The 15,895-nt window shown below is 45.9% G+C and overlaps 1 protein-coding gene across 8 annotated transcripts in view; it reads right to left on the bottom strand.

Annotated features, from left to right (window-relative positions):
• LOC103629136 (heat shock protein 90-6, mitochondrial) overlaps positions 1-15,693 on the bottom strand; it is a 31,106-nt gene extending 15,413 nt beyond the window's left edge. Inside the window, exons 1-15 of one of the 8 annotated variants that reach the window (XM_020539737.3) lie at positions 15,331-15,693; positions 7,292-7,492; positions 7,124-7,197; positions 6,817-6,942; positions 6,620-6,713; positions 6,437-6,520; positions 6,130-6,273; positions 5,938-6,051; positions 5,803-5,862; positions 5,622-5,696; positions 5,328-5,432; positions 4,407-4,541; positions 4,211-4,303; positions 4,045-4,122; positions 3,704-3,958 (exon numbers count right to left, since the gene is read on the bottom strand). In XM_020539737.3, coding sequence (XP_020395326.1) covers positions 3,704-3,958; positions 4,045-4,122; positions 4,211-4,303; positions 4,407-4,541; positions 5,328-5,432; positions 5,622-5,696; positions 5,803-5,862; positions 5,938-6,051; positions 6,130-6,273; positions 6,437-6,520; positions 6,620-6,713; positions 6,817-6,942; positions 7,124-7,197; positions 7,292-7,492; positions 15,331-15,441 — 1,749 coding nt within the window. In that variant the 5' untranslated portion in view covers positions 15,442-15,693. Of the gene's footprint in view, positions 1-3,703; positions 3,959-4,044; positions 4,123-4,210; positions 4,304-4,406; positions 4,542-5,327; positions 5,433-5,621; positions 5,697-5,802; positions 5,863-5,937; positions 6,052-6,129; positions 6,274-6,436; positions 6,521-6,619; positions 6,714-6,816; positions 6,943-7,123; positions 7,198-7,291; positions 7,493-15,211 lie in introns of all 8 variants that reach the window. The other 7 variants (XM_020539741.2, XM_020539736.3, XM_020539735.2 and 4 more) reach the window with 7 other exon arrangements.
• Positions 15,694-15,895: the final 202 nt, after the last annotated feature.

Here is a 15,895-nt window from a genome sequence, read left to right as displayed (position 1 = left end):
CCACGACCACCGCATCACCCTGACGCCGGGCGCGCAGCCTGTGGCAGTCCGGCCATACCGGTACCCGGCTGCCCACAAAGACGAGCTGGAACGCCAGTGCGCCGCCATGATGGAGCAAGGGATCGTACGCCGCAGCGACTCGCCCTTCTCGTCGCCGGTCCTCCTCGTCAAGAAGCCCGACGGGTCCTGGCGCTTTTGCGTTGATTACCGCGCCCTCAACGCGCTCACGGTGAAGGACGCCTTTCCCATTCCCGTGGTCGACGAGCTGCTGGACGAGCTCCATGGGGCACGGTACTTCTCCAAGCTGGATCTGCGTTCGGGGTACCACCAAGTGCGCATGCGTCCGGAAGATATTCACAAGACGGCGTTCCGCACTCACGATGGGCTGTACGAGTTCCTGGTGATGGCGTTCGGCCTCTGCAACGCGCCAGCAACGTTCCAGGCGCTCATGAACGACGTGCTCCGCCCGTTTCTCCGCCGGTTCGTCCTTGTCTTTTTTGACGATATTCTCATATACAGCAAGACATGGGCAGACCATCTTCGACACCTCCGCGCCGTGCTCGACGAGCTGCACCGCCACCACCTCTTCGTCAAGCGTACAAAGTGTGCGTTCGCTGCCCCGTCCGTCGCCTACCTGGGCCACGTAATCTCGGCAGCGGGTGTGGCCATGGACCCAGCCAAGGTGCAGGCCATCGTCGACTGGCCAGCTCCACGTTCGGTACGCGCGGTGCGTGGCTTCCTCGGATTGGCGGGCTACTACCACAAATTCGTGCACAACTACGGGCCGGTGGCGGCCCCGCTGACTGCGCTCCTCAAGAAGGATGGCTTCGCCTGGGATGACGGGGCGGCTGCGGCATTCGCGGCCCTCAAGGCCGCAGTCACATCTGCTCCGGTGCTGGCCATGCCGGACTTCGCGAAGATATTCATCGTCGAGTGTGACGCATCGTCACATGGGTTCGGCGCCGTGCTGGTACAGGAGGGCCATCCAGTGGCATTCTTTAGCAGACCCATCGCCCCCCGACATCGCGCTCTCGCGGCCTACGAGTGTGAGCTCATCGGCCTCGTCCAGGCGGTGCGGCACTGGCGGCCGTATCTCTGGGGTCGGCAGTTCGTTGTCAAGACCGATCACTATAGCTTGAAATACTTGCTCGACCAGCGCCTGGCCACGATCCCACAACATCATTGGGTCGGGAAGCTGTTGGGCTTTGACTTCTCTGTTGAGTACAGGTCGGGTGCGACTAACGTCGTGGCGGACGCGCTCTCTCGCCGAAACACCGAGGAAGGTGAGCTGTTGGCTATCTCGGCACCCCGTTTCGACTTCATCAGCCGCTTGCGCCATGCCCAGGCTATGGATCCCGCCTTGGTGGCTATCCACGATGAGGTACGCGCCGGCACACGCGCTGCCCCGTGGGCCGTGACGGACGGCATGGTCACATTCGACGGGCGCCTCTACATCCCCGCCGCCTCCCCTCTACTACCGGAGATCGTTACCGCTGTCCACGCAGACGGCCACGAGGGCGTTCACCGCACACTCCACCGGCTGCGCCGCGACTTTCACTTCCCCAACATGAGGCGCATGGTGCAGGACTTTGTGCGGGCGTGCGCAACTTGCCAGCAGTACAAGTCGGAGCACCTTCATCCCGCCGGCCTGCTGCACCCCCTTCCGATCCCCTCCGTCGTCTGGGCGGACATTGGCCTCGACTTCGTGGAGGCGCTGCCCCGCGTGCACGGCAAGACGGTGATCCTGTTCGTCGTCGATCGCTTCAGCAAGTATTGCCACTTCATTCCACTGGCGCACCCGTACACCGCTGAGTCCGTGGCACAGGCATTCTTCACCGACATCGTCAGGCTGCACGGGGTACCGCAGTCCATTGTCTCCGACCGAGACCCGGTGTTCACGTCCTCTTTCTGGAGTGAGCTCATGAGGCTCATGGGAACAAAGCTACTCATGTCCTCGGCATTCCACCCACAGTCCGACGGCCAGACGGAGGCGGCAAATCGCGTCATTGTGATGTACCTGCGCTGCTTCACGGGAGATCGCCCCCGGCAATGGCTGCGCTGGCTGCCATGGGCTGAGTACATCTACAACACCGCGTACCAGACTTCCCTCCGTGACACGCCATTCCGGGTGGTCTACGGCCGTGACCCACCCTCAATCCGTTCTTACGAACCGGGCGAGACGAGGGTCGAGGCGGTAGCTCAAGAGATGGAGGCAAGGGAGGCCTTCCTCGCGGACGTACGCTACCGCCTCCAGCAGGCGCAGTCCGCACAGAAGCACCACTACGACAAGTCGCACCGGCTGGTAACCTACCAGGTTGGCGACTGGGCTCTTCTACGGCTACGCCAGCGCGCAGCTGCCTCACTGCCGCGCACGGTAGCAGGGAAGCTCAAGCCCCGTTACGTCGGGCCGTACCGCGTCTCGGAGTTGATCAACGACGTGGCTGTACGCTTGGAGCTTCCCGCCGGCGCTCGTCTTCATGATGTGTTCCACATTGGCGTGCTAAAAAAGTTTGTGGGAGCGCCACCATCGTCGCCACCCGCCCTGCCTCCGACCATAGATGGTGCGGTGGTGCCGGAACCAGCCCGGGTGGTGCGGGCTCGCCTGGCACGCGGTGTCCGCCAGGTGCTTGTTCAGTGGCACGGCGAGCCGGCCGAGTCTGCGACTTGGGAGGACGTCGACGACTTCCGCACCCGGCATCCAGCGTTCCAGCTCGAGGACGAGCTGGTCTTCGAGGAGGGGAGAGATGTCATGTACGGCCGCCCCTACGTCAGGCAACGGCGTACCCGTGACATACGGCGTGCGCGTGAGCGCGCTGAACACGCCCAAGAGGCAACAGCCGCAGGTTCCAATGGATAAGATCGGGAAATCACCACTACGAGCGTCGGCCAGCAGCAGATCAGGGCGCAAGAATAGCTGCAGTTGCTAGTAGCTAGAAAATTGGAGGTCTGTTTAGAAGATAAGCTCACGGCCAGCAACAGATCAGAGCTGGCCGCTGCTAGCAAATAGGGATAAGTTGTTAAGAAGTTGTTTAGGAAGATAAGTATAGAGAAGAAATAGGAGTTGGTTTGGCTGGCCTGGCTATATATAAAGCAGGCGGTTCTTTTAATAAGGCAAGCAGGAATTATATCCCAAATCTCTCCTTCTCTGTTAAGCCTACGGTTGAGGGGAATAACCTCACCGGAGAAGACGGCCGACGGCTACGAGCTGCGTAGCCGCGGTCCGGCCACCCAAGGGCTCGACGCCCTTGACATATATATTACCTACAGTCCTTAGGGACTAATCATCTATTATCAATCCCAAGGTTAGTAACAAGATTTATCATAATTATCTCGTTAGATAATGTTATTGTACTCGGTCTATTTAAAGGTGAATGAAGATAATTGAATTTTTTTAAGATTCCATGTTCTCCACAGAAACACTTCTTTCTCCAAGCTAACGACCACCTATTCTTATCCTTTCAACTGGCTTCTGTCCACACACATGTTCCCAAAGTGAGCTAAGGTTGAAAACAAAGATGTCCCAACACATGAAAATTAACAAGACCAAGACCAGTGGCTGCTTAGGTCCCAAAACCTACTCCAGCCATTCAAGGAACAAATTGGCATCAGTGGTGTGGATTCAATACCATAATAGAGCAGTATAGCGTATAACTGAACCATCTAAACAAAAAGAAAATTCTTTTAAGATGTCTTTATTTCTCACCTCATACTCTTTTTCTGTTAGTCTCTCTAAGAAAGGGGTATTTTTGGCACTGCTCAGGCTGTCTGCAGCAATGAAGTAAATATCCTTCTGCTCAGGTTTCATGTTTTCCACATATTCGTCCAAGCTGATTAATTCATCGTTGCTTTGAGAAGAGAAGAAGCGCAACAAAGGAGCAATTCTCTTGTGATTTTCTTTGTCTTCCATGGCACCCAGCTTTAAAATTTTTCCATAGTTCTCCCAGAACCTTTCGTAATCCTACAATGATTTTTAGATGAGCAAACTGAAAGGAAAAGAAGATTAATTGAAGTGGACATACCCCACAAGGAAATGTGGAAGCATACATCTCTGTTTTCACTGCAAGAAATGCCAAGTACCATATCGAAGGCTTTCCGCACTAGCCTCTTTCTCATTATACGAACCTATAAAAATGGCAAAATATGGGGTGACACAAACTCCTCAAATCAATATTTTAATAGTGTGACAAAGAGGGGAAGTCAAGCAACTTACAATTCGACTTTCTTGAAGAATCTCACGAGAAACATTCAACGGAAGGTCATTTGAGTCAACAACACCCTTCACAAAGCTCAAATATCTTGGGAACTGGCCAGAATCACAATACCCAAATTATCGGATATCAGATTTACTTACTTGGTACTAAATTTGATACAAACCATGAAGAATGATTGATGTGTGAAGAACATACCAATTCTCCATCAAAGTCATCCGATATGAATACACGTTTAACATACAGTCTGATATTCTTGGTCTTCCTATTATCAGTTATATCATCCTTCCTTGTAGCAGGAACATAAAGAATTGACCTAAATTCTACCTCACCCTGTGTCAAATAGATCAAGTATTATCACTTGCATGTGAAGATGTTCTTTGGGATCATATAAATGGACTGTAACACATTTCCATGTGAGATTATATCATTGCTGCCACTTTATATAGATCTAAATATCTAGTCAATATGCTAGTTTTATCTTAATATTGAAAGATCATGGACCAGTGAAGGTTGTAAATTATTGAATACAAATGTTTAAGGAAAAACTACATTAAGTCGGTAGGTGTTCAAAATGCAGATCAAATCAAACTGACAAAAAAGAGTGTCAGAATTAGTGGCAACATCATCTCCAAAAATTAATTTTAAATGCATGCTGGAATGCTGGATCAATCCATGCTACAGAAACCTCCAGTTTTTTTCAGATCCTTGTGTTTTGATTTTTTTTTGGTTAAACATACTCATCAGGGATTGTATCCTCCGTTACATTTAACTTTGTTAGAAGATATTACTGAGTATCAAGGACCTATTTGGCAGTTGGCACAGTTCCCAGAACATCTTCCAGGCCAAATCTAGTAGGAGCTCTGCCAAACAGTTCTTTACTCAAATGATTCTATGCTGATTCGCCTGTTTGACAGAACTCCCAGAGCAGCTTTTTGACTGAACCCAGTAAGTGATTTTTAAAATGAGCCGTGACCAAATTTGCAGTGTACAAATCATTTGAGTCATATATACTGTGAGATCTAAACCAGTCGGGCAGCCATCACAGTAATAACCATTGAATTGAATCACCAAAACAAAGAAACAGCAGACAGCCAATATAAATGCGAAGACGTGTACCTCTGTAGTGAAGTGTGAGGAGGCCAAAGGATTCAAGTACTCATTGAAGGTTTTCTTGTAAAATTCATTGTACTCCTCAGTTGAAACCTCTTTAGGGTTTCGAAGCTGCAAATAACACACGAAGATACAATAAGGTTTGACCTCTTTTGCCAAAACACACTATTGATGCTGCAGGCACTCAAATAAATGCACACATGCAAACTCACTACATAAGCCTCAGACGTTGACATTTTCAAAAATACATGCTTAGACAATCATGATTATATCAACAAACAGAACAGAAATAGATCTTACCCAAATAGGTTGTGTCTCATTTGAAAGCTCCCAATCCCAATACTTCTCAACAACGGTTTTGGTCTTTTTCTTAGGCTGCATACAGATAGACATTAACTCTCAACCAGTAACAAAGCGCTACATAATTTTGTCCCCAGTAAAGCCATGCAAAACCATGAGTTACAGCTGCTTAAAAGTTTACCTCAGTTTTGATATCATCATCCCCTTTTTTGGCTTCCGCTGGATCCTCATCAACCTCGACCTTAATGATCAATGGATGCCCCATCTAAGTGATATATTGGCACAAATAACAGAAATAAAAAGGTAGGTTATTCACCTCTTTTGTGAAGCCTTTCTCTTGCCATGTGTAAATGGGAAAGGAAACAAACTGAGAATAATTCTTTAAAAGTTTTTGAATCCTCTCAGGGTGAGCAAAGCCCTTATCATCATGCTGGAAATAACAAATATGACAATTAAAATAGGGCAAACGACAAGAAATTAGATCACATGTGAATAAGCACATACATACCTTAAGATAGAGAGTAAGGCGAGTTCCCCTAGGAATTAGCTTCTCTGGGTCTTTTTCCTCTCTAATGGTATAAGAACCAGAATCTGCTTGTCCTTCCCAAACATATTGTTTGTCAGATTTTGGGCTCTTTGTTGACACAACAACCTATTGCACAGAAGGTATTCACTTAATGCTTATAAGTTCTGGAGATTCATAGGACATATAAGAGAGAAGTAAAGTGGAAACACTTATAAGAGTAAAAGAACATGACCAAAAGAATTTTATCTCAACATAGCCAATATAAAAATAAATCGTGGTAACAGTATACCTTCTCTGAAACAAGAAATGTGGAATAGAAACCAACACCAAATTGGCCAATCAAGTTGTTGTCCATGCCCGCTTCTTGACTCTCCTGTTGTAAAATAGACAATTAATAATTCAAATGACTGGGTTCCAGATATAGGGGTGTTTGGCAGCAAAGTTTTTCTGCAGTATTGAAGCAACATCACACCTTCAATGCTTTAAGGAACTTGGCAGTTCCACTGCTTGCAATAGTCCCAAGAGAATCAATAAGCTCTTGTTTCGTCATACCAATCCCAGAATCACTGAAGATGAAGAACCAAATGTAGGTGAGAATGAAAATCACTTTCCATTAAGAAGTATGGTAAGTAAATGGCCTGCTGCAAGTAATAATTAACAAGTACTTACGTAATTGTTATTACTCCATTATCCTTGTCTGATTGAATGCGAATGTCAAGTTGGGGACCATCCTTCAGAAGCTCAGGGTCCGTGACACTCAGATAACGCAACTTATCAAGTGCATCACTAGCATTGCTGTAAGCACAAACAAGAGGAAAGGAAACAGCAAACTAAGTCAGGGAATAAAATAAAAAGAAAACATGATGCAGTCATTACAAAACATTTTGGCAAGTTTCAACCAAATACATTGGCAAGGAACAGGAGGTTCTACAGGTCACGTTAACTGAAGAAGATTGTGTCCATAAATGTGACCCACCTGACCAGTTCTCGAAGGAAAACTTCCTTGTTACTATACAAGCTGTGCACAATCAAATCCATGAGCCTGTTGACCTGCATAGAACATCGAAGAAACACCATGTAACATCTTATAACCAAACCACAGAAGAAGATAGCACAAAGTTAGACCAATTCACCCCATAGGTACCTCAGCCTGGTACTCGTGCTTCTCAGCTAGCTGGTCCGTAGAATCAACTGCTGCTGCACTCGATTCATAGCGTCTACCAATAAGGGCACCATCCATCAGCTTGAGGGCCACAACATTGCTCATTCCTGCAATCTTGGGTGCCACAAGCACTGAGAGCAACCTATTCTGCTGCTGAGGAACCCCACGGGCTCCATTGCTCACCTGAGATCACACAACATAACATATATATATACAACTTATTAACAGGTGGCAGAACTTAATTTGTACTGTTTATTTGAAGAATAATCACAGTTTCCTCTAAGGAGCCGTTTGGATCCTTTTATTTTGGAGGAATTGGAATCTACTTAATGAATTAGGTTATTTAGTTGAAATGTGACATTCTACAACTTTTCAAAGTTTAGATATGATCCTATCTTAAATTCATAGGATGGGAGATGAAAATTAATTCTATAGATCCCCGTGCTATTGTTTCTGCAACCACGCTCACATAGTCTCACATAGTCAACAATAGTGTACAAATATATTTCGCATACAAATATATTTAGCTTAATTGTGTTGTAAAATTAGAGAAATGAGTGACATGCTTCCTTCATATTTAAATATTCTAATTCCGAATAAAACAAACATATAACTCAGATAAATATCATATGTAATTATAGCAGCAATGAACAGTAGCAATTCTAGAACATGTAAACATGTAAAATAGTTGTTCAGGTCCATTTCAAAATTAAACATGGCTTGCAGATGAAGAAGGCAGATTTTGCACATAAACATTATTGTTTATCTTTTTATATTGCTCTCAAAATAGCGGGTTGCTGTAATAAACAGCCCTCCAACGCTAAATGGTGATCAGAGATCATCGACTAACGTGACAGTCCTATCTTACCAAATCAGGGTTTTAGAACAAATATTATAAGCCTAGAAATCAAGCATGAATATCAAGATCAAAACAGTGTGCACAAGAATTAAGGAACAATAATGAACTTAAATAATCAGCTTGCACAATAGTGAAAGAAAATACTAGGCATAAATAATATTACTGCTGAAAATAACAATACACTAAAACCCAGACTGTCACGTCGTCTCACTACACCGCTATCATCATCGAGCAATCAAATCCGCCCACAGATTGTGCAATCACACCCAAGTAAATAATACTAGCAGATTGCACAAAATTATTCAATAAATATAGAGATGCAACGAGTAACTCACAGCACGTAGATTGTCTACGTGGGAAGACCAGCTCAGCGAACACAAGGTTCTGTCCCAGAAAACCAATTCCGCCGCCCACGTCCGGACCTGCACGGCGGGAGGTTGACGGAGATACTAGAGCCGCTGCCGGAGCCGAGGGAGACGTCCACGGCACCAGCCCGACAAGAGGAACACCGCGCAGCAGGGAGCCCAAGCACCAGGCCACTGTGGACAATAATCAGAGCAGAACGGCACCGCACTGGCGCTGAAATACAGTAACAGCGCGCTAGAAATCCACGAGCGCAGCTCCACTTTCTCCCAGTTTCCAGTCACCAATGGCTCGCTCAACACAAGAACACTAGGAATGATCGAATCGATCCAAAATCGCGACTGAAATGATGGAAGAAAGAGAGAACAGAGAACCTCACGTTTCCAGGGTGAAGCCCCAGGGGATTTACCGCCCATGCCATTTATGGAGCCGAGAAGGGGAGGAGGCAAACGGATGAGCATCAGCGCTGGAAGATTTCGCCGAAGGAATCGGAACCGTTCGGCCAGCCAGCCGTCGCCGCCGATGGCTAGCTCCTAACTTCCTCTAGTCTCCACGAGCGGCTCTCTGCCCTTGCTTTTTCCAGACCTAGAGACGTGCCTTTCTGGTGGGCTGCTCGGCCACCAGGCCTTGTAGCGGCCCACCCGGCTGGCTCTCTTTTTTTAAAATAAAGTGAAAATCCACAAAATGGACAACAATCCCCACCATTTTCACTCTTATTTTCTGATCAATGTCATTGAGCTCCTGTACTGTTTATATACTACTTTTCGGCAGAGGTACTTATTAGGTTTGAACCAAAGCCTATCCCAGTGTACTCCAACCCCGCACGAGTAAGCAAAGGACTACGCCTTGATCCACAAACCCTAGTGTGAGAATCTTTGCACAAAAGGCACATAGTACTAGGCAGATTATCTGCTTCTCTTACGGGGCAGGGCGTTACGGTCATGCCCTTTAATATCTGTTCATGAGATCACTAGAGAGAAAACCCCATTCTCTCCCGGACTACGACCCCACAGTCAGCTCATATAGGTGAAATCATTAAGGAAATTCTGTAGGACAATTTCCCTGCTTATAGCATTGACTTCATTAAGAGTGTATCGCTCAACCTGCCATACAGACAGAGCACAGCAGCTCATGAGACTCTTTGTCTTTTGTGCTCTTAGTTCCACAGTGCTTCGTTTCCTGGAGCCTAGATCTCGGGCCTCCGGTCACACAGGACAGTTATCCGTAGTTGAAACCGCTAACAGGGTACGAGTCCCATTCCCATGCATGCTGCTTGAATTGGTTTTTGAGCCAGTCCTTTGGTGAAAGGATCAGCAAGGTTCTTTTCAGACTTGATGTAATCTACGGTTATTACACCCGTCTCTCTAGCATGCCGACATGAATCAAGTCGCCTTCTGATATGCCTCGAGGATTTTTTGTTGTCCTTTCTACTGTTCACTTTCAGCAACACAGAAGTGTTGTCAGAGTATACTATGCTAACATTGGAAGGTCTGACAACAGGTCTCTCGACCATTCAGCCTCCAATGTTGCTGAATCAAGCGCAACTAATTCAGCCTCCTTGGTGGAACGTATCGATACTGTTTGTTTAGACGATCTCCATGACACGGCCCCACCAGCTAAAGTGAACACATAGCCACTTGTAGACTTCATTTGATCCGAGTCAGAGATCCAGTTTGCATCACTGAATCCTTCAAGTACTGACGGAAATCTGGTATATTTAATACCAAGATTCATCGCTCCCTTCAAATACCGAAGCACTCTGTACAAGGCTACCCAGTGTCTATCTCCTGGACTGGCCGAATAACGAGCCAGTCTGCATACTGCATATGAGATATCTGGTCTAGTTGCACTGCTCAGATATATGAGAGATCCGATGATCTGCGAATATAGTAGCTGGTTCACAGGCTCGCCTTCATGTTTACTGAGTGTGTAGGATGGATCATAGGGCGTGGTGACTGGTTTACAGTCCATATGTCCAAAGCGAGTCAGGACCTTTTCCACATAATGGGATTGTGTCAAAGTAATCCCATCCTCACCCTTTATTAGCTTGATGTTCAATATTACATCAGCTTCACCCAAGTCCTTCATATCAAAGTTCTTGTAGAGGAATACTTTTGTCTCCATGATAGCCTCCAAATCGGTCCCAAATATCAATATGTCATCAACGTATAAACACATGATGACACCTTTGCCCCTAGAGAAGCGATAATACACACACTTGTCGGCTTTGTTTACACAAAACCCGGCAGTGGTCATAGTATTATTAAACTTCTCATGCCATTGTCTGGGAGCTTGCTTAAGACCGTATAAGAATTTAATCAAGCGACACACTTTGCTCTCTTGTCCTTTAACCACAAATCCTTCTGGTTGCTGCATATAAATTTCCTCTTCCAGCTCTCCATTTAGGAATGCTGTCTTTACGTCCATTTGATGAACAAGAAGTTTATAAGCAGCAGACAGCGCCAAAAGCACACGGATTGTGGGCAATCGAGCCACCGGAGAATAAGTATCAAAATAATCCTCCTCTTTCTTTTGAGTAAAACCCTTAGCCACAAGACGGGCCTTGTACTTTTCAATAGTACCATCGGGTCTCCTCTTCCTCCTAAAGATCCATTTGCAGCCCACAGGCTTGCAACCAGCTGGGAGATCAGTTATCTCCCAAGTTCCATTCGAGATGATTGAATCCATCTCGCTACGGACAGCCTCCCTCTAGTACTCTGCATCCGGAGATGTATATGCCTCTGTAAGGGAGCGTGGTTCTTCATCCACTAGATAAATAATATAATCATCACCCAATGACTTTTCAGTCCTTTGTCTCTTACTCCTCCTTAACTCCAAATATGGAGTCTGGTCATGGACACTCGAGGGCAGAGAATATGCCTGAGATGGACCATCTGGAGCTACTACTTCCTTATCCCGCATAGGTAAGATGCTCTCAAAGAATGTCACATCACGAGATTCCATTATGACATTTACAGCGACTTCGCTCGTCTCGGAATGGACCACTAGAAATCTATAAGCTGCATTGTTATGTGCATAACCCAGGAAGACACAGTCTACGGTCTTAGGGCCTAGCTTTCTCTTCTTCGGCAACGGGACATTCACCTTTGCAAGGCAGCCCCAAGTCCGAAGATGCGAAAGATCTAGCTTCCTTCTTTTAAATCCTTCATAGGGTGTGGCCTCACGGTTGCGAGGCGGTACCCTGTTCAGGACATAGCATACCGTGAGTACTGCCTCGCCCCACCAGATGTCAGGCATCCCCGAACTTTGCAACAAAGCATTAGCTAAGTCACACATCGTTCGGTTCTCCCTTTCAGCTACCCCATTTGACTGAGGTGAATATGGAGCGGTGGTTTCATGAATGATTCCACACTCTTTGCAGTACTCATCAAAAAGGTTGGAAAGGTATTCACCTCCTCTATCAGACCGCAGCCTTTTAATTTTCTTGTCTAACTGGTTTTCAACTTCAGTCTTATAGATCTTAAAGTGTTCTAGTGCCTCATCTTTGGTTATGAGTAAGTAAATATAACAGAACCTGGTAGCATCATCTATCAAGGTAAGAAAGTATCTTTTACCGCCTTTTGTGATTATACCATACATCTCACAGACATCTGAGTGAATTAGTTCTAAAGGAGTGGTACTTCTGCCTTCAACCGTATGAAACGGTTTTCTAGGCTGCTTAGCTTGCACACAAATACCACATTTTACACCTTTAACATGTTTATATTCAGGAATTAAAGACATGTCACTTAATCTCTTAATGGCCTCAAAATTCACATGACACAAACGGGAATGCCATATATCATTAATGGAATCGTTATTACAGAACACATTAACATGGTAAGAAGAATGATTATTCAAAACAGAAAGACGGAACAAACCGCCTGACTCATATGACTTTCCAACAAAAGTACCAAACTTAGACAGGACCACTTTATTAGACTCAAACACTAATTTGGGACCCTGTCGACATAGCAGCGACACTGATATGAGGTTCCGGCTCATCGAGGGCACATAGAGTACGTCCTTCAGCACGAGCGTCTTTCCTGAAGTTAACTTCAGGTAGACCTGTCCAGTACCTCGAACTGCTGCCGGAACACCATTTCCCATCAAGACTGGTGCGCTGTTGTATCCCTGGAATGAAGAGAACATGGATCGATCAGCACAAATATGAACAGTAGCACCGGAATCCATCCACCAATCATCTGATGGACTTGCCATAAAGGCCTGAGGTGCATACCCTGGGGTGGAGTTAACCACCACGTTCCCTTCTTTGCGCTGAGGTGGAGGACCTTTTCCCTTCCTAAGTTTGCACCTCCGAGTTGTATGCCCGGAGACACCACAAACGTAGCAGATAAAGTCCTCCTTTTTCTTCTTCATCTTTTTGGACTTAGGTTGGTTTCGATTCTTCTGTGGAGAGTTCTTCTTCTGGAATTTTCTATCTCCACCCTTCTCAACAACGTGAGCCTGGAGTTGCTGGGATGGCTTGTTACTGGACCTTGCACACTCTTCCACATTTATCGCAGCTCACAACTCAGTGAGAGTCATTTGCTTCTTCATGTGGCGGCGTGAAGTCGCAAAGTCTCGCCAAGAAGGCGGGACCTTTGCCAGTATTGCATTCACATGAAAACTGTCTAGTAGGACGCAGCCATATTGGACCAAGTCCCTAACAAGGAGTTGAATCTCCTGTAGCTGCTCCATAACAGACCTTCCCTCAGCCATTTTATAGTTGAGGTAGTTTTCCGTTGTGAATAACTCATTGCCATTGTCAACTTCAGAGAACTCGTTCTCAGGTTCAGTCCATAGACCCTTAGCGGAGGTAAAACCAGAGTACACGTCAAATAAGTCGTTCGACAAGATGTTCAACACACGAGACAAGCATGCCTCATTGGCTTCGTCCCACTTGGCCTTCTCCGCTAGTGCGGCGGCCTTTGCTGCATCATCAGAATTATCTGATGCAACCTGGGGAACAACTGACGTCACTACCCAAAATAATTTTAGGTCAGTGAGCCACATGTGAGTCTTAATCTGCCAGCGCTTAAGGCTTGCGCCGTCGAACGCTTCAGGCTTAATGACATCAGAACTGGAGGCCATTATAGTAATTGGTTTTCTGGAACAGAACCTTGTGTTCGCTGAGCTGGTCTTCCCACGTAGACAATCTACGTGTTGTGAGTTACTCGTTGCATCTCTATATTTATTGAATAATTTTGTGCAATCTGCTAGTATTATTTACTTGGGTGTGATTGCACAATCTGTGGGCGTATTTGATTGCTCGATGATGATAGTTGTGTAGTGAGACGACGTGACAGTCTGGGTTTTAGTGTATTGTTATTTTCAGTGGTAATATTATTTATGCCTAGTAATTTCTTTCACTATTGTGCAAGCTGATTATTTAAGTTCATTATTGTTCCTTAATTCTTGTGCACAATGTTTTGATCTTGATATTCATGTTTGATTTCTAGGCTTATAATATTTGTTCTAAAACCATGATTTAGTAAGATAGGACCAATGATTTCAAGTCGTCCGACTAATCGCGATTAGTCGGGCTGGTCGGTAATTAGGGTACAATTTGCTGGACGACTCGACTAGAATACCTAGTCGTCCTGGTCGTCTAACTAATCGTCGATTAGGGCAACTAGTCGTCCGATTTATGTAACCTGGTCGTCCCGGGTAGGGTTTAGTTATTGGGCCTTTTTTAACCCATCTACAGTATAATTTAGAGCACCCTCTCCTGTTCTAACCTAGCCGCCAACACAGTCTCCAGCCGGCTCGTCTCCTCTCCTCTCCTTTCTTGGCACCGCCCCTGTAGTCCTGAACTCCTGATTTGTCGGCGGCTACAACACCCTGCTGCAGTCCTTCTCTTGCAGTCTTCAGGAATCAAGTGTTCAAGACTCAAGAGGTAGGTCTGCAAGGTTGATGGACAGATGGAGAGATGAAGAATTGGAGATTATGCCATTATGGGATGTCACATGTCAAGTTCAGGTAAGTCACAAATCAAAATGAAGCAATATGTTACTTTGTTTATCCTAGTTGTTTGTTCTAATTTATATAATGTATAATTGTATACAGGTATATTTATATATATATACCTATATAAGTATAGCTACTAGTCTAGGACGACCAGGGACCGACTAGGGGTCGACTAGTCGCCCTAGTCATCGCCTAATCGCGACTAGTCGGTTGGTCGGTCCCGAGGTTCGACCAGGCGACTAGGCGACTTGAAATCATTGGATAGGACTGTCACGTTAGTCGAGGATCTCTGATCACCATTTAGCGCTGGAGGGCTGTTTATTACAGCAACCCGCTGTTTTGAGAGCAATATAAAAAGATAAACAATAATGTTTATGTGCAAAATATGTCTGCTTCATCTGCAAGCCATGTTTAATTTTGAAATAGACCTGGGCAGCTATTTTACATGTTTACATGTTCTAGAATTGCTATTGTTCATTGTTGTTATAATTACATATTGCATTTATCTGAGTTATATGTTTGTTTTATTCGGAATTAGAATATTTAATATATTTAAATATAAAGGAAGCATGTCACTCATTTCTCTAATTTTACAATAAATTGATCTGTGCCTATTAGAATGATCCAGTTCCAAATATACAAAAGAGGAATAAAATTCAATCAATATAGACGCAAGTGGTGAATGACAGGAACGCGATAGAATCAATAACCTTCCCCTAAACCGAAGCATCAATGCAAGACCAAATCAACGTACAACGCCCAGATTGATGTGTATACGGACCTAACATGGCTAACCGCCATCAATAAAGAAAGCAAAAAGGATGGCTACACTTATGGGGCGGGCCGGCACTGAGGCGTCGGCGGTGACGGCGGAGGCTACGCCGGCAGCCACGCGGCTGCGGGCGGCGGCACTGAGGGATCGCCTAGAGGCGCCGAGCATCTTTCGCTTCTTCAACCACGCAAATGGCGAGGCCGCGGAAACAAGCGGGGGCTCGGGCGGGGCAGCGAGTGGACAATGGAGATGACGATGCCACAAGGGTTTTTGGAGGAGGCTAGGGTTCTGGGTAGCGATGGGAGAGCCAGTGATGGCGTGCGTCTTGCAGGCAACAAGATGGGAGAAGGGTTAGTTGCTGACAATGAGGGCCCACCGATGAGGTCGGGGTGTCAGTGGGTTAGTAGAGGAATGGGGATTGAATTGGTGGTGGATTTAGGAGGATATATCCGGTGCATATGGGGCACATATTAAATCATCACCACTCATTTTAGGTCTAACGTCTCTAATTAGCATTCAATTTACAAATAACACCACCACGGTTGAGGGTGTCATTAGCAAAATATATCACAATTGAGGGTGTTATTAGCAAAATATATCATACAACTAGAGACGTTAGATC

This window comes from Zea mays, chromosome 6, assembly GCF_902167145.1.
Source record: "Zea mays cultivar B73 chromosome 6, Zm-B73-REFERENCE-NAM-5.0, whole genome shotgun sequence".
Lineage (NCBI taxonomy): Eukaryota > Viridiplantae > Streptophyta > Magnoliopsida > Poales > Poaceae > Zea > Zea mays.
Note: the sequence above shows the minus strand (reverse complement) of the source record. Positions and strands in the feature narration are given on the sequence as shown.